Genomic DNA, 24,886 nt, shown 5'->3' with positions numbered 1-24,886 from the left:
GTCCTTTTTTTTAAAAAAATATTGCACTTTGCTAGTATAGGAATAGCCTACTAAAGCCATGTATGCCTTGTCTGAGTTGTTATAGATTAGGAGTTCAATAATCCATAAGAAAAAAAGGAATTTATTGACATTTAAAGCAATGCATTAATTTATATATGTCCTACTTGTTCAAATATCACTTACCTTAAAACAACTGTAAAAATCTCCACTCTCTCCTATGGAAAGAATACTGAGCAACATTTACTTTGAAATCAATAGCCAACTTTAATGGCAGCATTTAATGATTTCATAAAGGTTTCTTGCAAGTCCACTTATATTCCCCACCTGACAGTCTAGATTTAAAGCATTTGAAACCAATTGCAGTTTTCCATTAATGACTCTAAAAAATCTGTAGTAGGCATAACATCTTCCCAAGCTGACCCTGAAATGGATTTCTATCTGGGACTTGTGTGCTAGGATAAGAGGGTGAAAAGGTAGGGTGTCAAAAGTATGACTGAATATGAAATGCTTTGGACTCCTAATTGATATTAACAGTTCGTCTCACAATCAGTATTCTCTAGTTGGCTGGCTGCTACTGTGGAATGGATTTCCTCTGATTTCCATCAATCTCCAGCTGCATCCTGGGAACCTTTATGGAGGACTTCATCCTGTGAAAGCTGATGCTCAATCCCTTCATAATATGAGCTGCCATTATGTAGAAAAGTCCCCACAGCTCGTCCTTGCCGGGCATGGCCAACTGCATCACTGAATACTTTATTTATTTGCTCCTCCGATGGCATCCACCAATCCGGGTTGGAAGTACAATGCATCCTAATGAATTCTGTGAGAAAGCACACAACAGTAAAAACAAAACAAAACAAAAAAACAAGTAAGCAAGCAGACAATAACAACAACAAACTGGTCTTTGCAGAAGAAAATGGGTCTGCTTACTGAGAGCTCATAGCACACTAGAGAAATAGCAGTCCCATGACTGTGTAAGTGGAGGCTTTATGGAAAAAGCTTTATGGGAAATTCAATGGAATGCCATGATGATGCCATTTGTGGGGCCTCGTTTATTCCTATATGAATCTATCTGGCCACATGCAAAATACAAATTCAACCATATAAGTGAGTTTCAGAAATAGCAGTTCCACCCTCCTCCCCGCCTCCCATACTCTACTAAGAAAGCTTAAGAGAAGTTTTGAAGAAAAAAAATTAAATATCATTTATATGATGGACAGTGTAGATCTAAAAAGAGTGGAAGAGTAGATTTCCAAATCTGTAGTCTGTATCCATTCTCATTTTGGCAATTTTCACCATTTTAGTAATTCTAGAAGCATCATCATGATTCTTTCACCAGCTACAAATCTGCAAATTTTGATAGAGTAGGACTAAAGTCTTGAGGAGTGGAGATGATTGCTTCCAAATTTCAAACTGCTGAACTATAGGTTATAATTAGGTTTCAAATTGTATTCTATGTACATGTACTTGTATTACCTAACATTTTAAAAGTGAGATTGGTTCTAAAATGTCAAACTTCCCCTTCCTACCCCATATAATTAACAAATCTGGAGGGGGAAATTTATACAAAAAATTCATTTCATTTTTTATCATTTTCACGGGATGTCATGGTCAACCTGCTGATGATCACTGTCTTCATACTTAGCTAGGCTGGTGCTTGGACAGTACATAGAACATATCTAAAGCCTTTCAAGATCAGTAGGATCTGTAGGAGCTTGATACATCTCCTAGATGTATCATTGGAATGGGACTTTCACCTCAGGTAAACAAGATACCCAGTTGAAAGCACAGATTAACATTACTTTTTTGGGATAGGTTTTTTGGTTTTGGTCCACAACTGCTATTTCATTGCCATAATGAACTTGAAGTATGCAAATTCTCTCCACCAGTGCATTGGCAGCTCCTCTGTAGCTTATGGTCCTAAGAGAATTGCTTGGGGCCTTGTCCATCATCACGCAGCCAGAATGTGTATGAGGAAAGATATGAATCTGTGTCTTCCTGACTCCTAAGTCAGCTCTCTATGGATGGTGCCATAGTGCCTCCTTAACCATAGTTATGCTTTTTACATATACCCTATGCTTTCCTAATGAGGTAGGTCATGTAGATAGTTTCTTAGCAACTGTCTTCATATCAACAATCCAGATTGAAAAGACTTTTTGAAACATTTCTAAGTAAAGGTGTGTTATCCTCAGTGTACTATATTTCAAACCCATGTAAACTTACATATCCATCTTCAGTCCGCTAGTGTTAGCTCCTCCATGATTGAACACTATTCACTACAGGATTTTTTTTTTGGTCTGAGTCTTGTTTTGTTTTTAAGAGTTGGTGCTTCTGTTCTCCCCACTCTCTGTAACTCCATAATAACTAAGTGATGTGTAAAGAGGTATATTTATTGGCTCTTGATGTTATGAAATTCTACATTTTTAAATTGCCCAGACTCATAACAGATATTATGTCCAATATCAAGAAAAAAGCTATACTGGTTCTCTTAACAATTGCAAAGCACAATAATAGTTAATAATACAGTGGAAGGAACATTTGATTTGGAATCAAAGAACCCGGGTTTGAATCCTGCTTTTGTTCCTGATAACCTCTGGGGCCTTGGGCAAGTTTCTTAACCCCTTGAGAACTCTGTAAAATGAGGGTATTGGACTAATTGATCCCAAGGGCTCCTTCCTGCTCAAAATATATACTTAGGGGAACTAAAATGATTACAGGAAAGTTATTTTAACCCATGAACCCTTCCTTTCCTCTTGCCAGTCTTTGTGTCCACCCTCGAGTCATCAATTCAACCAGTACAATTTTGCTTTGGATTCTTCCTGAATTACATATCTTTAAAGACACTAACTATTTAGTTATAGTTATAGTAGGTAAGCTGAAACATTTATGTATAAGGAGATTTTTGACTATCCAAGCAAAAACTTCTGCCCTTCGTCAATGAAGAGATAAATCACAGAATCCAAGCAATGAAAGGGCCACTCAGGTTGTATTTTATACCTAAAAGGACAGAAAAGGCGGCAGTTTTACACTTTTCTCCTGCAGACCAGACCTAAATGAACAACTGACAGATGGTGTAGGGTTAATGGATCTTGCTAACATGGATATCAAGATGTCCTGAAAATACACAATTGTGAGAGCCTTGGAGGGCTCTGATTCTGCTTTCATATACTACTAGTTGAACTGGCAGAACTTAGAATTGGCCTATATTTCCTTCCATCAACCCTGCCCCTCCAAGATTTTCAGGGACTGCTTTGGTGGTATCTAAGCACTCATTTAAAACAACATTACCGCACAAGCTCTATTACTCTTGTATGAGATGTTGGATCATGAGATCCCAACTAATTAAAAATCCACTTTTGTCCTGGTCCTTTTTGTTTAGAATGAGTAAAATTACAGTGTGTTTCCTACTATATCCTTTAAAGCTTCACAAACTGGTCCCCCAAGTCTGCTGAGAATCATGAGAACCATAGTGTATTTTGTAAAATTTTGCAAAAGAAAGGGAGCCAAAACTTTTGTATAACTGTATCAATTCCTTCTTGTGTTTCAGAAAGACCCCTGAGGGCCTGCTCCACACCACCTCTGCGAGTGAGACACACCCTTCAGAGCAATGGAGCTGGCTGGAGCTTGAAGCTTGTCCCTGACTCCCTTCGGGGCTACTAGAGTTGTGCAAAGCCATACCCCCTGCCAGAGGAGAAAAATAAAGTCTCGGATAGGGCCTATGCTTACATTGCATAACAGTGCATTAAGCTTGCCATGGGACTTGTCGGCTTTATATGTCAGCAAAGGAGACATGTTAATAACACACGTACTATCTACTTCACAGAACTGTTGTGAGGAAAGCCCTCTGTAAATCTTAAAATTCTATAGAAATAAGAGCTGTTATTTTAGCACTTTTGTTTTAAAACTCTCTAATCACCTTATGGAAAATAATATTATCATCCTTATCTGGGTTTGGATCTTATCCTCCTTACTAGACTGGATCTTCCATGAGGGCAAGGAAACAGGTTTTATCTCAGATTTCTATTTTCTCCAGCACTTACACAGACATCTACACACACAGTAGGCACTTAATGTTTGTTTTATGAATGACTAAATTTGAAGGAACTCTAACCTATTGTTTTTCTCTTCTGTTGTTTACATATTTTTGTTCTTAGGGGGTCCACACCCCAAGTTTGCCTGACTTTTTTCTTTCTGACTTGATCATTTCTAAATTTTCTGGGGCAGCCTGAAGGAGTGCACATGAATTCACCAGTGGTAGCAGCTGGGTTCCAGGTCAGGGGGGGTCACAGAGGCAGTTATCCTTAGGCTAATCATCAACTCAGGCTTTTTGATGTCCAGTGATAAAGAGAAGGCTCTGCTACAAAGGACTGGAGGAATTAATCCCTTGCTCTCCATACCCCCACCCCAAATCCTCTCCCTAGCATCCAGGCAAATTGGATGGGACTGCCCTTTGTCCTTTCCCATATGACCCTCCAGGGATATCCCCTTCTTTCCTCCTTTAAGGCTGACTTGACATTTATTTTAACCTGATTTCGCTTACATGAACATTTTTTGTGTGCCAGGTGCCCCTTGCTACTTGAAGAGGCTGAGGCTGGTGGATCTCTTGAGCTCAGGAGTTCTGAGCTGCAGTGGGCTAAACTTATAAGGGATTGTACCCTAAATTGGGCATTAACTGTGTGGTCAGCCCTGAAGAGAGTGGGTTCAACAAATTGCCTAAGGAGAGGCAAGCTGACCTAGGACAGAAACATAGCAGGTCAAAGTTACAGTCTTTAAAAAAAAAATCTTTGCTCATCTAAATTAGTGTGATTTGCTGTGAGCTGGTGGGGTAGAGGAAAGGACACAGTAAAAGATCAGTTTGGACTCAAGAGCCACAACTGTGTTCATGTACTCATAGATTTAGGGTTGTTCTCAAATTATTTGCATGTGTTTTGTCTCCCTCTTTATCTTACAGACCTCTTGAGAATGAATGAGGGAAGAAGCATTTATTAAGCACTTACTGTGTGCAAGGCATACTGCTAAGGTTTGGGGATACAAATAGAAAAAGAAGAGAACAAGGATTATATCATATTTTTTCCTTCTGACATAATAAGAGCATTTATATAACGCTTTAAGATTTGCAAGGCACTTTACAAATATTATCTCATTTTATCCTTGTAATAAACCTAGAGGTGGTGCTGTTATTAGCTCCATATTATTCCCATTTTACAGATGAGGAAACTGAGGCAGATAGAGGTTAAATGACTTGCCCGAGGTCATACAACTAGTAAGAGTCTGAAGTTAGGTTTGAACTCAGGTCTTCCTGATTCCAGGACCAGTCCTCTAGCCATTAAACTGCCTAACAGCCCCTGATATTTTGTATGTAGCATAATGCTCTGCATACCATAGGTCTCTCTCACACAAACACAAAGACACATGTGTATGTATATAATATGCATATATGCATACGTACACACTATTTGTGTATATATATATATGTATACACATGTATATGTATACACACAAACACACACACACTATCTACATGTGGAAAAGAAAACAAAGAAACCCTTTTCTGTTTTGTCTTTCTACCAAGGATTCCCTAACAGCTTCTTTGCTTCTTTCTTTTTTTTCCTTTCTCAGACTTAGTTTCTGATGTTACACTCTGTGCTCAAATTTTTCCAACCTTAAATGAGCATAAGAAACTTAAAAAATCAGTAAGCAAAGTATTTGAGGATTTGAGCAAGAGCTTTCATTTCCCACATTCACAATGCTTTATAACTGTAGAAATAGCCATTCTGACTTTAATGGCTCTGATAGAATGAGCTGACTGCATTGAACTTGGGACTAATAGTATTCATTGCAAATGGTGAGACCAAGAGAAGGCGAAAAGCCCTTCCTTCCCTAGCACCCTGGGCAAGTGCTCTATTAAAAGCTAAAACTAGAGCTCTTTCCTTGGAAATTGCTTCCCTTTTAGGGACTCTGCTTAGTTCCACTCAGGAAATCAAAGATCTCTCCCTTTTTCCCAAGGGTTCAAAGACTTGACATATCAGCCCCATGATAATTTCATCAACTCAGAGACCAAGGACTGAATCTTTCGTCTTCTGAACTACAGAGGCATGGATTTCAACCACACTGACTCACCAATCTCAACCAATGAGTTATCATTTCTTCTAAATTCTTACAAAGTAGATGAATCACATCTAGGTCATAGCAAATTGGGTGGCACAGGAAAGCCCTTTCATTTTATCATTCTTGGCACATACCTGAATGACCTAATCAGGTATCTGAGCACAAGTAAATATCATTCCCTTTCCTATTTCTTCCCTATTCCAGAGCTAGTACATACCACATATGTGTTTCTGTACCATAGCTAAGAATGAAGGAGAAGAAAAAAAACAACCAGAGACCACTGGTGAAAGTAGACTTTGGTTAGAGGGCTAATTAGACTTATTAGTTTTATGATCAGTCATGGCAAAGTTCTCAAGTAAATATTGGGAAGATATGGTGTTTTCCATCAGTACCACATAAACTTTCTTTTAGTGGGAGGGACAAGAGGCCAACTTTCCCTTGTGGGTTCAAATTAAAGAATTTTAATACGTGCTGTTTACAGAATGGGACTTAGCCAACAGACCTTACTTTTTCTGCAAACTGAACAGTAAATTTCTTAAATTCCACATACTCTACTATATGAACAAGCACTTTATACAGGATGTAACAAAAGTCTTAGACAGTCTATATAAATCACTCCAACACCAAGGGAGATGTTGAAGTATTGGGAAAAGTATGAAGTAGTTAGTCTTAGAAGTTACAAAAGAAATACTGTTTCTGCAGTCTGAGCTTAAAGATGTCAGTCACCAGGTCACCCTTGGTGATAAGTATTTTCATTTTGCCAAAAAGGGGTGGACTTCAGTTCCTTACTGCTCCAATTTCACCCAGCCAACAGTAGGCTCCCTCATAGCTGGACAAATGATGAGGGGCTTTTTGGGTTTCAGGAAGAGTTATTAGTGAGATTGGTTGCTTGATAAATATTAAAGCATCACCATCTCCAAGTGATACTCTCTGCTGAGCAGGACCATTATTATTAAGTTTTTATTGCTGATGATTCTCTCTCCTGACAAAATTTTGGCCTCTTCCCCTAGTGGATCAAAACTGAATAGGCTTTGTACTAGGCAGGGGTAAGGAACCTGCCATCTTGAGACCACATGTGGCCCTCTAAGTTGTCAAGTGCGGCCCTTTGACTGAATCCAAACTTCACAGAACAAATCCCCTTAATATAAAGATTTGTTCTGTAAAACTTGGACTAATCAAAAGACTGTACCCAAGGACCTAGAAGGCCACATGTGGCCTCAAGGCCTCAGGTTCTCCACCCCTGGACTAGACTTTATAATTTCTGCTGCTTTTTCATAGAACTATAAAATCTCAGAGGTCACCTAGGTCAGTCCATACCAAAGGCAGAACCTCCTTTAGAATGTACCTAACAAAGAGTCATCCAATCTCTGAACTCTGGTCTGTGTTGAGATCGTATGATTATAGAGGCAGAGCTAGAAGGAATCTCGGAGGCCATTTGGTCCAACTTTTTACAGATGAGGAAACTGAGGCTATAGCAGGTTAAGTGACTTGCCCAAGGTTATACAAGTAGTAAGCATCAGAAGCAGGGTGTGAACTCACACCCTCTGACTCCAGAGTCAACACTCTTTCCCCTGTATCCTTCCTGAGGAAGCCCGGGGCACTTTTGGGCAGCTCTAATTACTGTTTTTCCTTGAACTGAAGCTACTTCTGCCATTTCCCTCCATTCAGCATTCTTTGTTCTGCCTTCTGGGGCCAAGTAAAACTAGATGAAACCCTCTTCCACATAAGAGCTTTTCAACCATCTCAAAACTGCCTCCCATCCAGACTTCTCTAGAGTAAACAGTCTTACTTCCTTCTGTGATTCCTGCATAGTGTAGTTTTTAGTCTCCTTGCCATCTCTCAGATGAATGCTAGATTGTCAACATTCCTTCTAAAATGTCAGTCACACCCAGAACATTGTATTCTAGATAAGGCCTGAGCAAGTCATAGTGGAACAGGAATATTGAATCCTTTGTCCAAGAAAATTTGATTCCATTAAAGCAGCTCATGATGCCATTAGGTTTTTTGGCTGCTATGTCACACTGCTGACGCACATTGAGGTGCCAATGTGCTAAGACCCTGAGATCTTTTTCATATGAACTATTGTCTAGCCATATCTCCCCCATTCTTTATTTGTACAATTAGTCTTTTGAATCCAAGGTTAGGATTTGACACTTACCCTATTAAATTCCATCTTATTAGACTTGGCCCATTATTGTAATCTTTTGAGATCTCTTTGAATCCTTACTCTGTCATCTCAGCCTTATATTATCCATAGTTTTGATAAACAAGCTTTCAACCAAGTCATTGATAAAAATGTTGAATGGAGAGATCCCTGTGGCACTTCACTAAGGATATTCTTCCAGGCTGATCTTTTATTAAGTACCTAGTACGTGCTAGACACTGAGCTAAATGCTAGGGATACAAAGAAAGGCAACCCTTCCCCCCAGAACAAAAAACCAAACCCAATCCCTTCACTGAAAACCTCCCTATTCTTTGGGTCTAGTCTTTCTGACAGTTCTAAATCCATTTAACCAGTATCCTCCAGTCCATTTTATCCATAAAGCTATCATGAGAGAATTTATCTAATACTGCTGCTTTTTCATAGAACTATAAAATCTCAGAGGTCATCTAGGTCAGTCCATACCCAAGGCAGAACCTCCTTTAGAATGTATCTAACAAAGAGTCATCCAATCTTTGTTCAAACTCCAGTCTGCAATGAAATCTTATGATTATAGAGGCAGAGCTAGAAGGAACCTCAGAGGCCATTTAGTCCAACTTTTTACAGATGAGGAAACTGAGGCCCCAGCAGGTTAAGGAGTGGGGAACCTGGGGCCTCAAGGCCGCACGTGGCCCTCTAGGTCCCCAAGTGTGGGCCTTTGACTGAATCCAAACTTCACAGAACAAATTCCCTTAATAAAAGGATTTAATCTGTAAAACCTGGACTCAGTCAAAAGGCCTCACCTAAGGACTTAGAAGGCTACATGTGGCCTCAAGGCCACAGGTTCCCCACTCCTGGAAGAGCTTGTTGGAATCTAAGTAAACTATGCGACATTCTTCTGATCTAACAGGCTATTAACCTTGATTAAAAAAAAAAGGAAGTAAGATTAGATGTTTCTGACAGAGTATGCTGGCTTTGCTTTCTGAGTACCTATGAGCCACCTCTTTAACAATGGATTCTAGAATTTTGCTAGGAAGCAAATGTAAGCATACTGTCCTATAATCTGAGAAATCTACCTCTATTCTTTTTTTTTTAAATGGGGACATTTGCCTGCCTCATGTCTTGTGGCACATCTCTGGTTCTCTGTAATTTTTCAAAGATCACTGATGGTATCACAGCACACACACACACAAATAGTTGACACATATGTCACTTTAAGGTTGACAGAGTACCTCACAGACATTTTCTCTTGTGATCCTCACAATAACTCTGCTCATGAGTGCACATGCATGTGTGTGTGTGCGTGTGTGCGTGCATGTGTGTGTGTGTGTGTGTGTGTGTTTTAGGTGTAAGTCTTACAGGCATAAATATCCCTCAAGGCTCAGAGAATTTAGCAACTTGTCCAAAGTCACACAGCTAGTAAATATCAGGAGCAGGATTCAAACCTGGGTTTTTTTAGGGCTCCACATCCTGCATGCTTTCCAGTGCCCCACACTCCCTCCCTAGCAGTGTTTTCAGTACCTGGGTTATAGTTCCTTTGGCTCTGGTACCTTAAATTCATTAAATGTATCTGGATGCTTTCTTGCCACAGCTTCGTTTATCTTGAGTTTCAGTTTCCTGTTAACCCATTTTTGTTTCCAATCTCAAGAACATTTTCATTAGCAGAGAAAATATAAGAAAAATAAGAGTTGAGAATGCCTGCTTGTTCTCTTTTGTCTGATGTCATCTCATCTCCCATAAACATATTCCTCTGCATTCTTCTAGCTTCTTCTTGCTCCTAACAGAACTAAGACTCTTTGTCCTTTGTATTCACTCCACACATCAATTTTCTACAGGATTGTAGCATTCTTTTGTATATATCTCCAGTTATCTTCTATTACTAATATCTTCCATATATTTGTTTTTTTAAATCTTTTTAAAGATTTCTCCAAAAAAGTTAGTAGATGAATACCCTATGCAGCCACATCCACAACTCTTGCTTATCACATATGCTGCAATAATTTATGTTTGCATCATCAGAATTTTGTTCATGAAAGTTTTCCATCACTTTTGAAAGCAAGCTTTCCATGCAGAATTTTAAGCCATGGGAATCTTATTTATCTTTTCTCTGAACTTTCTTTAATCTGCTCACCCCAAATCTAGGATACAAGCCAGATAACAACAGGTTTTTCCCTCCTTATCTATCACAAACACTAAAATTGCATGGTCAGATAAGATTCCTATAATTTCTACTTTAGTTACCAGTTTCTAATTATTGATCAGAATTAGGTCCAGAATAGTAATTTTTCTTGGCACTTCCTCTGTGTTTTAAAGTATTAAATTATGATCCAGACAAGGCCACAATTTATCATATGTTCTGTTTCTGGGAGAGAGAGAGAGAGAGAGAGAGAGAGAGAGAGAGAGAGAGAGAGAGAGAGAGAGAGAGAGAGAGAGAAGGAGGAAGAGGAGAAGGATGAGGAAGAGGTGGAGGAGAAGGAGGAGGAGGAGGAGCAGAAGAAGAAGAAGAGAAATAGAGAGACAGGGACAGATAGAAAAGAGACTGACACAAAGAAAAAGGGAGGAAGAGGAAGAAGAGAGAGAGACAGAGAGTGACAGACAGACACATAGAGGAGACCCTTCAGATGTCTAGATGGCTGGCTAGTTGAAGTCTTTCAACACCATTATATCATGTCTCTTTGACAGCTTTTGATCTGCTTCTCTAATTCATTATTCATTTCCTCTTTCTCTTTGTCTGCTTTGTAGCACTGGTATACCATAACATAGGTTAGAGAAGTGACTTTCCCAAGGTCAAACCTTTAGTTAGTGGCAGAGCTTATCTCAGACTGTTTTATAAGACTGTCCACATGCTGAATCAATATCTTTTTTTTCCTGTTAATTCTCCCTCGCTCCCCACTAATCTTATTGGCACAACAGATCCAACCAACTTTAAAGTGGTCCATATTGACTGCTGATACTGATTAAAACACCAGATCAACAGATTTTCTAATTTTTTTAATAGCATGGGAAAGAGCTAACAGAGTTTAGTGCATTTCTGGACATAACAAATGTCTATTGATATTCCACTAACATTATAAACAGATTATATAGATGTGGGCCAAATAGTCTTAAAGAGCTAAAAGGTGGGATGTGAGGAAGGGCAGAGATTTGGAAAGGGGAATTGAAAATCATCTAGCAAAAATTATGTGAACGATTCTGAAAATTTTATTATCTTCCCTTATTCTTCCATTCTTCCATATATTTCCCTTGCTAGTCCTCCTCCATGCATTTCCCCTGTAGTCGTCCTATGCTCTGGTTCTTCCCATCTCACATCCATCCCACTTTGGTCAAAGAAGACCTTTGGTTGAAATTGAATCTGGATTTAGCATGTAAATCACAGTGCTATGTAATGTCAATATAGCATTAAATCAGAGCACTGATGCCAAAGCAAATAAAATGTTCTCCAGGAAGTTTTGGATAAGGAATTGATGGGCCACACAAATCTTGTGAGATCTCAGGAAAATCAAAATACAGGAAAGCTGAACACTTCTACAGAAGCCACAGCCAATGCGGTGAAATGGGATCACATATGCCGGACACCGAGCAAAAGGATGCAGTACCTCTGAGACATGTTACTTTAACTGGATCCAGAGGACGTCTTTCAGGACCTGTCTCTCCTGACTGCACTGACCTTTTCCTCTTTCCAAGGCCGCATGAGTACTTAAGCTCATCGGTTGTAAAAACAAATCTGATGAGGTATCGAAGTAGCCGCCTCCCATCTTTCTTGGAAGAATTTACAGCCTCATCCCATTGTTTACTAGTGATGTAGACAGGATAGTTGTTCAACAGCTGCTTGCTTCCCTGGGAAAGTGAAACATTTTCCATTATACACTTAGGCATACGGAGAGACGCTCAAACGATCTCGGCTTGAAAGGAAAACAGGCTTGTAACCGAGCTGATACGCTGACAATGAAGCGCGTATTGAAGGGAGCGAGTAATCGCTCATACTCAGAACGGGCACTTTTTAAATTACATTTGCATTTTCTATAACAAGAGCCCAATGAGGTATAATGAACACCTTTGAGAGAGCAGCTATTTATAACTCGCACTTTAACAGGTAGGTTAAAATGTGTCAAGATTCAATGACAGGGAACACCATTTAAATATACCCATAACTTTCCTTTTCAGTCTACTCAAAGGTACAAAAATGACTTTGAAGGTTGGGATCAAACATGTCTCATCCTCCCTCCACTTGCAGTTAAGTACTTCAGACATGACTTTTATGACATATTTTCATAAGATATTTATTACTTGCATTTAACACCTCACACCTGCTAGCCAGTCTATTACCTTGAAAACAATGTGGAGAAAGTAAATAGAAAAGTGAATTTTAAAACTAGAAAAGGTTCATTAATAGTCACAGGAAAATACATTAACTCAAATTATAGCTCTGTGCAAATGCCACTATGTCAACTCAAAATTTTTCTTCCTTTTAACCTTCATAATTTATGTCTGCTATAAAATCCCAGGGCTCAATAGCTGCAGTGGGGCTAATTATGGGAATTTCTCTAACGTTTATAAGCCATGTTTAGTCAATTGTACCTACACTACCATTACTTCAGTTCTTGTGGTCTATAAAATTCTATAGTCCAGGACCAATTAATTAACCCAAGATCTCAGTTTTAATGTACTCCTTCTCTAGTAATTAAGGTATACAAAATAAAGAAGGGGAAACCCTAACAACTCATTCAGTTTTACAATGCTGCAAATTTACTACTGGTTATAAACGTGGCAGTGTTTAAGCCTTGAGGGGCCTTATTTTGAAAAACCTTTGTTCAACTAGAGGCTGTTATGCTTATCTTGCCAGATTTGACGACCCATACATACACATATACATACATACATACATACATAATATATATGTGTGTGTGTGCATATTATATATACATACTATATACATATACATACATATATATACATATATACATATATATATATATATATGTATGTATGTATTTGTTGTTGCTATTCAGTTCAGTCACTTCTGACTCCTCATGACCCTGTAGACCATTCTATCCATGGGGTTTTTCTTGGCAAAGGTACCGAAGTGGTTTGCCATTTCCTTCTCCTGTGGTTAAGGCAAACAGAGGTTAACTGACTTGCCCAGGGTCACACAGCAAGTAAGTGTCTGAGGCTGGATTTGAACTCAGGTCTTCCTGACTCCAAGCCCAGTGCTTTATCCATTGAGCCTCCTGGTAGCCTTGTATGTATGTATGTATATACATATATGTGTGTGTGTGTGTGTGTGTGTGTGTGTGTGTGTGTATGTGTATATATATATAAACCATATAACAACTAAGCTCAAACCTGATAATACATGTGAAACATTTTGCTAGCCTAAAAAGTGCAACGTACCTGTTAATTTTATTTTCAATATAGTCTAAACTTCCTTAGTTTCTGAAATTGTTAAGTCTACATTGTGACTTTAAAAAAAATTGGCATATTTAGCACAAACAGAAAAGGAAACCAAGCAGTAGCAGTATGTGCAGGGACAATCAAATCTGATCAAAAGGTTCCATTACCATTGCTATGAGTCTTCCAAGACATCAAGAAGTCAAGAAATAGAGCAAATCTCAATTAATCAAGAGCCTCATTTAATCTTTTTTCCTCTATTTTTAGGACTAAAAGGCATGAGAAAAATGGTGTCATTGACAGCATAGTACTGGACTTGGAATCAAGATATCTGGCTTCAAATCATAGCGTGAGTCGTTTAATTTCTTTGAAACTCATAGAGCCTTCCCTAAGAGTTTGGTTTTTAATTGCCTTGCATTTATTTGGCATGTACATATACATATATATATATATATATATATTAAATGCACATATGTGTATACATGCATAGTGTGTATATATGTATGTATGTATGGGCAGCCAGATGGCACAGCGGATAGAGTGCCAGCTCTAGAATCAGGAGGACCTGAATCTGGCCTCAAATACTCACTAGTTGTATGACTCTGGGCAAGTCATTTCACCCTGTTTGCCTCAGTTTCCTCATCTGTAAAATGAACTGGAGAAGGAAATGGCAAACCAGTCCAGCATCTTTGCCAAGAAAATCCCAAATGGGGTAAAGAGCCAGACACAACCGAAAAACGACTGAACTGAATGTATATATGTATGTATGTATAAAATATCTCCCCTGATAGAATTTCAGATACTTTAGAAAAGGAATTGCTTCATTTTTTTTGGTCTTTATGTCCCTTTGCCCAGCACAGGGCCTGATACAAAGTAGGTGCTTAATAAATGCTTGTTGATCCATTGAATAGTATGTATCAAAAAGGGATAACGATTCTTACCTACCTCACTGGGACACGAGGAAAGAGCTCTATATACTCTTATATCATATAAATATGTGAGTAGTTACAGGATTGAAAGCTTGAAAGAATCTCAATGATCATCTAGTCTGATGCCCTCGTTTGACAAAGAAACTTAAGTAAAGTGATTTTGCTTAAGGTCACATGGCTTCTTCGGGCCAGGATTTGAACTTGCGTCTTTTTGACTTCGAGTTGGGTTCACTTTCTATTATGCCCCATCGTCTCTGTGGGCAGGATCCATTTAGGCCATTGTCCTGTACGTCCTACAGCTATGGCACTGTATAGTTCAGTTATCTTTAGAACGATCACCAAAATCCTGCAGGAACTTTCTTAGGGATCAAACCATGATGGAATCATGTTACACACACTCCAGTTATTAAGGCAGGAAAACAATACAGATTTAAGAAACATTTTAAAAACGAAGGTTGGAATTAAAAAAAAGACATGATTAACTTTCTGCTACAGATACTTCATTTAACCAAAATTCCTTATTCTATTCAACTATTTGGTGAATAAATTATCAGGATTTTTTTTTCTGTCCTTGCCCTTCTCAGCAACCTTTGAGACTCGTATCATCTGAATCTTTTGGTCATGTTTCTTCTCTGAAGATTTCATATGTGCTACTCTTATCTCCTCAGATAAGGATTATAAGCGCCTTGAAGGTAGGAACTATATAACACATATATTTTATATATATACATACAAATATACATGCATATATACATACATATATCTATACATACATATATTTGCATTTCACACAGTGCCTAGCACAGTATTTAGTAAGCAATAATTAATATTAAATTGATTATGTCATGGACAAGGGGAGAATTTCCCCCCTTAAAAGACTTAACTTCTAGAATTGGTCACATCTTTTCAGAAAAGTATTTTATAGCATCATAGATTTATGAGCCGGAAGGATGGAGAAACTAAGACCCAGAAGGGGTTAAATGACTTGCCCAAGGTCACATAGGTTTTAACATGCAAAGCTAGGATCTGAACCCTAGTCCTCTGACTCCTTTTTACAGATAAAAGGTAGCTCCATTTAGTTAAAGATTTGGAGAACCCATGTTAAATTCAATATGCTTAATTGTTAGGAATTTTTTTGTTGCCTTTTCTATCAAAGTTACTGGAACAGGTTTAGGCTTTATTGTTCTTTATGAATTAATAAATATCCTTAAAAAAAGGTAGGGACACAGAAAAGGGTTATTTTAGTTACATCCTAACAATTAAATAGAAAACAACATTCACAGGCCTGCCTTAAATCCTGTCTTGCAATTAGTCAGATAGCCATCTTGAATAAGCAGGGTTCTAGTTTTTACAGAGGTGGCTTTGGCAACATTAAAAAAGTTTCAGATAAACCACCAAATTACTAAGTCTGCATATTGAACATGTAAAGCCATAAAAAATATAATGGTCCATGTTTCAAGAGATAGGTAAAGTTAACGATCTTTTCCTTTATCCCAGAGGATTTGGGGGTACTGTTAAAACCCTCCTGGAAATCTGAATTTCAATCAGATGATACATTCCTGTTCATTTCAGGTGCCAAATTCACACAGTTGTACATTTCACTAAATTCCTTGGAATGATGCCAATGCCATCCATAGTTTATTAAACACCCTGAGTTGGTAAAAATGATAAAAAAAACCCCACAGTAAAAACTTTCAACTCCCCATTTGGAACACTTTTGCCACCTGAATTTTATCCTCTAATATCCTCCTTTTATCTACAAGAGAACAGAATACTTAATTGTATTTTTTTGTAGCTGAAGAACTACTGAAGGCCCCTGATCACTTGTTAGAAGCAGAGGGACAAAAGGGCAGCCTGGTTTCCAATTTCACCCTCTCTCTCTTCTCTTTCTGACAGCTAGTTGTTCACAAAATATTATTCACCTCCAGATGGGTTTACTGGTTTTGACCAGCTATTTAATTTTAATTTCAAAGTAGCTGAGGATTTGAAGTCTCTGTTTTGCAAAGCATACAAAACCATTCTCTCTGTAGCTGGGAAATTTGTGTGATTGCACTGAGTAGGATCTGATTTTCATTGTTGAGATAGGGAGAGGGATGTGAATGTAGGTCTGAAGGTTGGAAAAAGAGCTAAAGTAGAATGAACCCTATTGGTGTTCTCTGTTGACACTATGTCCCCAAATCCTAACTGGGCTTAGGGGAGGGAGAGTATGGGGATGAGGGGAGAGAGAGAGAGATAAGGGAAGTTCCTAAAATTAAAAATCTCACCCAGTTGATAGTGGAAGGGGAAAGGGTTGGGGAGGAAGAGGTATGTAAAGGAAGAGACTTTTGCTTCTTATTGCATCCTCCCTTACTCAAGCATTGTCAGTATCAAATAAACTGTGTATAGTAATGAAAAGAGAAGTGGATTAGAAGGTAGGTGACCTTGGTTCTACAATTTATGATCTGTGTGACATTGGGCAAGTCACGTAATCTCTAGAATTATAGATTAGAAAGGATCTCAGAGGTCATGGACTCTAATCTTCTTCCTGATTCATGAATTATCTTATCTCATTATCTTCAGACCACAACATATAATCATTTACTAGGCCTGTACTTGAAGCCTTTCTAGTTTGGAGGATTCTGGTAGGGCTTGCTTTCTGATGACACCATGTTCAAGAACCGAGGGTCATCTCCATTTTGTGATGAGGTATCACAATAAGACTTTAGTCTCATTATGCCTTATTTAGTGGAGGGAATTCCTACACACACACACACACACACACACACATCCTTCTTCTTATGTGGGGTTCCTATAATGTTGTGTAGAGGCCTTTAAAAAAAGCATATCATATTCATATTAAAGATAGGAACTAGACCTAATTAGAGAACTCCCTGGATGAAGAAACTCCCTCTACCAATGGAAACTGGCACTTTCTCCATTAACATAGTCTTAGAGTGTCACCTAGAGAATGAAGAGTTTAAGTGATTTACCCTGGGTCACAGAGCCAATACGTGTTAAAGATGGGACTTGAACAGAGGTCTTTTGGGTTATGAAGTGAACTCTCTGTTCACTATCCTTCTACATATTCAAGTTTTATCATTAAAATCAGCAAAGTATGATTTTTGAGGTGTGAAGTACCAATGAATAGGGGCCAATCTAGGGGCCAAACATTTTTGATAATCATTTATAAAAAAGCTATTCAGTCACTGTTATTGTTTAGATTTCCCATTTTGAATTTATTTAGAAAAGAAATACTGTCTTGGAAAAAAATTTCAAAAATAAAAATAGAACTGTGGAGCTGTTTTGATTGTAGAGGAAATAATAACACTTCAGAATAGTTCATTGGGATAAAAGATAATGTAAAAATATGACTGAGGACATTCTATGTAACTAGACTAAAAATAAAGTAGTATAGTGCAAATAAATTCAGTAATTTCCCCATTCAACTGGAATGGGAAAAGCACCAAGGTGGAGCAGTGAATTGAGCCTGGGTACTGGAGCCAGGAAGACTGGATGGAGGTCAAATCCTGCCTCAGACACTTAGTCACTGCGTGACTCAATTTCCTCAATTGTAAAACAGGGATAATAATAGCACCTATCTGCCAGGGTTGTTGTGAGGATCAAACGAGATAATATTTATAAATCGCTTAGCACAGTGCCTGACATATATTAGGAACTTAATTAATCCACCCTTCCTTCCCTTCTTCCTTCCCCCCTCTCCTCCCTCCCTTCTTTTCTCCATCCCTCCCTCAATCCCTCCCTCCCTTCCTTCCTTCATTCTCCCTCCTTCCTTCCTTCTTTCCTTCCTTCCTTCGCCCTTCCTTCCTTCTCCCTTCCTTTCTTTTCCCTTCCTTCCTTCCTTCCTTCCTTCCTTCCTTCCTTCCTTCCTTCCTTCCTTCCTTCTTTCCTTCCTCCTTCTTGACAGTTATTGAAAGGCAGCATGGTAGTGGAAAGAAACTAGACTTGAGGTCAGAAGACCTTTTCTGGTTCCAACATTTATTAGCTTTTTGGACAAGTCACATAACCTCAGCCTGTTTGCTTATTTGTAAAATGGGAATAGGAATACTCCTACTACTTATCCTCCTCCTACTTACCCCACAGATTCTTGTGAGGCTCAGCTGGAGTAATATTTCTAAAGCATGAGGTAGACCTCAAAGTGCTGGCATTTCCTTACAATTCTGACAAAGCAAAGCCTCCAAACTAGTTTATCTTATTTGCTCCTCAACCCAACATAGTTTATCTCTGCAAATAGGGAAAGGTTACAAACTCGATCATCCATTGCTCAACAGTGAACTGGGAGGTTTTTGTATGAGAACTCTTCTCAGGTAACAACTACTTTGCAGTGAAGATTTTGGTGAAATGTCCACCTGTACCAATTAATTCCTTTGCAAAATATCTACTGTGGTTGTGAAGATAGTGCCTGGCACATGGCGGGTACTTAATAAATGTTTATTGATTGATTCATAGACAGGAGTCTCTTTGGTAATAGATATTATGCTTGAGTTTCTCTAATAGAGCTATATGAATGGATTGCACTCATATATGAATAAAGTGCAATCATATAAATCTAATGGAGTTATATGAAACATTATGGGAGTGGGGGTAAGTGATAAGTAGGTTGGGAAGACTTGCTAAAAATGGTGGACATTTGCATAGACTATAGTTTTTCCTTGCTTAGCAAAGAAACTTTAAACTTAACTAGTGGTCAAACTATTTTGCTACCACTACCATCATCTTCATGAAAGCCAGCATTCATATAGCACTATAAGGTTTGCAAAGTGCTATACATGTGTTATCTCCTGTGATCCTCACAACAACTCTGCAAGGTAGGCGCCATTATCATTCTTGTTTTACAGATGAGGAAACTAAGTCTGAGAGGGGTTAAGTCAGTTGCTCAGAGTCACAGCTAGTAAGCATCTAAGGTGTGATTTGAACTCAAGTCTTCCTAACTCCCAAGTCCAGCACTCTTCCCCACTGTACCATTGTCATTCGAGATACACATAAACCCAACAAAGCATATACATAGGTCAACCTTTGGCTTTCAGAAATATATTTTGTCACCAATGTATTCCTTGGTTCTTTATTAGTGGGCTATTAAATTATCAGTTTCATCTCATTGAAATCAGAAACATAAAACATGCTTCTTTTTGTCTTTATATCATACACTACCTCTGTGGGCTGATCTGCTGGCTGTGGTATCATAAGCTGGTTATGGTGCTGAAGGACAGTTTTCAAATAATCTAAGACCGTCTGGCAGGGCACTGTAGGAAACAGATTGCAGTTACTGAATATTCTTAGCATCATAAAAACAACAAAAGCAACTTTTAGCTAAACATCAACTTCTAAGATTTGCATTATGAATTCTCCAATGAGGTCTTTTGTGGCAGAAATACAGCTTCTCTTCTGGTTTGTGCAATCATTTAATTTAGTAAATCCAAAGCAGGTGCTGCAACCTCAGAGGCCCTTAAAGGTTTTTCTACCCCGAGCACAGTTACTCTGAAAGGTTTTCAGATTAAAGAAGATTACAGGACTAAATCAGGTCAACAACAATGAAAATAAAAAGTTTGCATCATAAACACAATTTAAACCAAAAAAAGGAAGAGAAAAACATTTCTCGTATAATTTGACTCATTAACCAAATTAACATTCAAAAACATGTGACACTTTAAAAGTTGTGGCCCAGGTAGCTAGTTTTTATTGTTGACAAGATATTCATATGATTAATCTTTACTTCCTAATATTTTCAGGGGGCAAACACTGCATGCAATTTAGATGCCTCCCTACATCTACAAATATACACACTTAGATGCATTCTTACTTCACAGGTCCATTCTGTGAAGGTGGTTAGTTAGCTAGTTCTGACAGATAAAGGCCTTTCTTAAGCAGATGTTACCACATACCTAATTAACTATGCACATTTTGGGAAATAGTTCTTTTCTACTGCAACTGAAGTAGCTTGACTGAATAAACAAGAAAATTTTATGAAAAATTATGTTTTAAAAATCTTTTATTATTAGCCCTCTTAGAATGACCTGATTTAAAAAAAAAAAGTCTTGGGAATCTTGCTGAAACTAACATGTAGTGATAATCCTTTCAGTGGCTGTCCATAGTGCTGAATAGGGAAGCATCACATTTAAGAAGATAATAAACATTATGTTTAACTAGCTCCCCGATTTTAAAGTGCTAGCACTAATCATTCTCCAGCTTGTCTTATTTTTATGGGTAGCAAGCAGAATCTTTCTTTCCCCCTCCCCAGCCCCCAAATACTTACTGCTCTTGGGTCTTGAGGAGTTTTAGCACCCACAATTAATTCTCTCCCATTTCACTGATAATATTATTGAACATTTTGAAAGAGAGGAGGCTAAAAGGCAGGCTGGGAGAATTTTTACTTTCAAATACTTAGGTAATTAGCAATATTTATATCTAGGTTTCTTAGGCAACTCCTCAGCGGTTGTTTGACTTAATCCTTCAATTTCAGTGACATTTGCTAAATGATTATACAAGTCAGTTTTAATAGGCTGCGATATTGCACAGCACATCTGTTTTAAATAAGCCAGGTTCAAAAAACCAAGAGGGTTCTCCAAATTTAGGGGTTGCAATCTCTGTTGGTGAAGACGTTACCCACACTGATGAAATTATATATCTTACAACATAAAAAAGAAAGAATTCTTCCTTTTGTGAATTAAGTTGTATTTGACAATTTTCCCATGCTTAATAATGACAGATTAAGAATCCATTTTATGGCAATAATCATTGTTTACATAAAAATAGAAGAATTAGAGAAATCTAGTGGAGGCACAAGAGGGCTGAGAGGAAGAAGACTTCTAAGAGTCAGTACACTTTGGGGTTCTACCTTCAATTACATAACCTTAGGAAAATCATTTAACTTCTCTGTGGCTCATTTTCTTCATCAGGATAGAGAGAATAATAATAATGCCTATCTACAAAACTTACAGACTCAGTATGAGGATAAAATGATAAAGCAGATAGAAAGGCAAGGCGATCTTCCAAAGGGGAAACATTTTTACAGAAGTATCCAGAATGATTGGTAAATACTTAAATGCCAAAGAACTATTATCAATTCTGGTGTGAATTCGTATCTGACTTACTTCTGATTGGCAAATTAAAAGCTATATGGGATTTTTCTACCCTGGATTAGTAGAAAGGGCAATGGAATAGTTTGTTTACTACTGAGTATAATCTAATTAATCCTCAAGGAGGGGTAGTGGGACCCCCACAGTTGGTTTGCTGTGCTAAAAGAGTTGGTCAACTCCTTCTTTAACCTTAATTTGTATATACACACATATATATACACACGCAAATTTATATATATGTATGTGTATCTATACATATACACATACACATACACATACACATACACATACATATACATATACATATACATATACATATACATATACATATACATATACATATACACATACATACATGCAGGAAAAACAAAGGGACCCAAGGCTGCTAGGTCAGGATTTATGTCCTTCACAAAACTTTTGTTTTTAGGCCAATACACTATAACTAGGCAAGTGCCTTATGAGTGTGAGTTTACGTGTCTCTCCCTTGACACAAAGTGAACTATTGTAGGAAGTGTTTTTAAAAATAAAACAGTCAAGATAGCATTACTATTTTTATCAGTGTTTTGTTAAGTTTTTGGTAAAATTATTTATTGGCCCGAAGATTGATTTCTTTGAGACTTGAACTAAGCAGTGGCACCAGGTTGCCTAAGGAAGGGGTGAATTGGCCCAGGTGGGGAATAGAGCAGATCCAAGAGATGCTTGATCAGTGTCAGGATCAGACCTGGGAGTAGCCCCTGAACTTCCAGCCAGGGTGCAATAGGGAGACACAGTCTTTACAAAAACAAACTAACCACAAAAAGAGGCTTGAACCACTGTCACTTTCTGGGCTTGTGGATGAATGTAGAGGGCTAGTTTAATGCGAATTTTGAACTTTAAACTACTATCACCTACAGGTAGTTTTTCTAATAAATGAAATTTTTCTATAATCCAAACAAATGGTTTTTGTTTATTTGCTATTTATCAAATGGGTATAATAATACTTGTAGTCTCTACCTTTTAGGGCTGTTGTAGAAATTAAATGAATATGCATATATATATTCATATATATGTATACATATATATAGGAGTACACATATATGTATACATACCATATACATGATGTCCCAAAAGTCTTAGTTCATTTTAAGCTATTGAACCTAATTTAAAAATTAAGCTATTAAATTTTTAAAATGAACTAAGACTTTCTCAGACCAGACAACAATACACACATATACAATATTTTGCAAACCTTAAAATGCTATAAAAATGTCAGGTATTACTAGCAACCCATAACCCACCAATGCAAATATGGGCATGCATTTTCTACTCACCTGTTCAATAACAGTGATATAGACCTGCAAGGGACAGGTGTGACAAATCCCTAATCCCAGTTTATAAGTAGAAGTGATGGTGATGGCAATTTCATTCCGCTCCTTTCACCTTGCTACAAGGGTCAGGGCACTGATGGAATGTAAGGTCCCTGAGGATAGGACTGCTTTTCATTTTCTCTCTGAATCCCCAGTGCCTAGCATAGGGCCTTGCACATCGTTATCATTTAATCAATGTTTGTTGGTTTGGTTTGGATTAGTGTCAGTTACTATATTTCAAACCACACAGCTCTAGCTCTTTCTTTAGGATCTTGTAGCTTAAAACAGAATTGTAGGCGGATCGACCAAATTAGTGAGCAAAACCGGCTGATGCAATTTGTAAAGGTGTTGGACCTTGAAAGTAGGTATCTTTGCATAGCACTTTCTAATCCTGGTATAATGGCTGGGGGCCAGACTGAGAGCCAGGAAGAAGAGTACATTACTCTCTGCCTCATTATATTTGCAGAGGCTAAGTTGAATCAAATAAACTGTCTTATGTTCAAAATAAGTGGTGAATATTATTATGCTATAAATACTTAAATATTGAGTAAGATTTACCTGCCAAATCAGGGGCCAAAATAGGAAAAGAATCTTTTTTTTTTCCCTTGGCCCACAGAGCAGCTTACTTAGTTAAACCATGTTACCTTTTTAGGAGAGAACTGACATTTTGTCAGTAAAATGAAAACACTGACAATCTCTTAAACTTTTTTCTACTTTATTTTGTTATGATTTTTTTGGTAATCATACTGCAAAGCTATGTATGGACAATTCCCATAGTCACCCAAAAATATGAAAGGCACATTTCATTTTCAATTCTCTACAAAGTTTCTGTATAAGTGTTTTGGACTCTAGCCTCTACTGGGCTATTTATTCCTTAAATGTGCAAATTAAGGATTAAAAGGATCTTTTTGAGTAACAAAATCATGATCTAGAGATCTTATTCTCTAAAGGTCAATTGCACCTCTCACCTATTTATGTGACCTTAGGCAGGTCACTTAATAAGCATAGTAGCCAACATTTGCAAAGTACTTCCTATGTACCAGGTACTATACAAAGTGCTTTATAATTTTTATCTAGTTCGATCTTCATAACAACCCTGGGAGGTAGAGGCCTCATTTTTCTCATCTGTAAAAAGAGGGGGTTATATTAGATAGCTCCTAAGGTCCTTTTCAGTTGTAGCTAATCTATGTTCCTATAATCCTACTTTGAGTAATGAGTTTTAAGAAAGCTTATTCTGATTCGTAGAAAAGATACTACGTTGGACTAGTCACACATCCTGACTTTGCCAATGCCAAAAAAAAGCTAAAGTAAAATGAACTTCACATATACATCAGAGGAAATAAACTATGAGTTGGTGGAGAACAATGGAGGTTATAATGGAATAAATGGAGTAATTGCTAAAGGTCCTTAAACCTGACCTGGACTATTTATACTGCTATTGAAACAAATAGTTATTGGGGTAGCTAGGTGGTGCAGTGAGTAGAGCACTGGCCCTGTAGTGAGGAGGACCTGAGTTCAAATCCGACCTCAAACGCTTGACCCGCTTACTGGCTGTGTGACCTCAGGCAAGTCACTTAACTCCAATTGCCTTGCCTTCCCCTCTCAAACAAAAAGAGAAATGAATAGTTATTTTGTTATATAACTGAATAAAAAGGCAAATAAGATAATCCTGGAAGGAATACACTAAAGAAATCAATATAAGCATTAGGATTTTTTTAAAGTTAGAACTTTGGAGGCAATATTAAAGAATGATGGATCATAGATATACTATCACATATCTCCCAATGCTCAGTTTCACATGCTGTCAAATACAAAGATGTTCCTAGCCTACCATTCCTAGGAAATGTACTTTAAGTTGTTTTTCTAGTAGGAGGGATATGTGAATTTGGCACTTTCATAACT

At 37.8% G+C, this 24,886-nt stretch overlaps 1 protein-coding gene across 1 annotated transcript in view; it reads right to left on the bottom strand.

The window, feature by feature from the left end:
- Window positions 1–264: 264 nt before the first annotated feature.
- BEND4 (BEN domain containing 4) overlaps window positions 265–24,886 on the bottom strand; it is a 43,173-nt gene continuing 18,551 nt past the window's right edge. The window contains exons 3-5 of the mRNA XM_036764637.1: window positions 19,714–19,805; window positions 11,845–12,085; window positions 265–820 (exon numbers count right to left, since the gene is read on the bottom strand). Coding sequence (XP_036620532.1) covers window positions 603–820; window positions 11,845–12,085; window positions 19,714–19,805 — 551 coding nt within the window. The 3' untranslated portion in view covers window positions 265–602. The remainder of the gene's footprint in view (window positions 821–11,844; window positions 12,086–19,713; window positions 19,806–24,886) is intronic.

The sequence above is a fragment of the Trichosurus vulpecula genome, chromosome 6 (assembly GCF_011100635.1).
Source record: "Trichosurus vulpecula isolate mTriVul1 chromosome 6, mTriVul1.pri, whole genome shotgun sequence".
Classification (NCBI taxonomy): domain Eukaryota; kingdom Metazoa; phylum Chordata; class Mammalia; order Diprotodontia; family Phalangeridae; genus Trichosurus; species Trichosurus vulpecula.
This window is presented reverse-complemented; position numbering and strand designations above follow the sequence as displayed.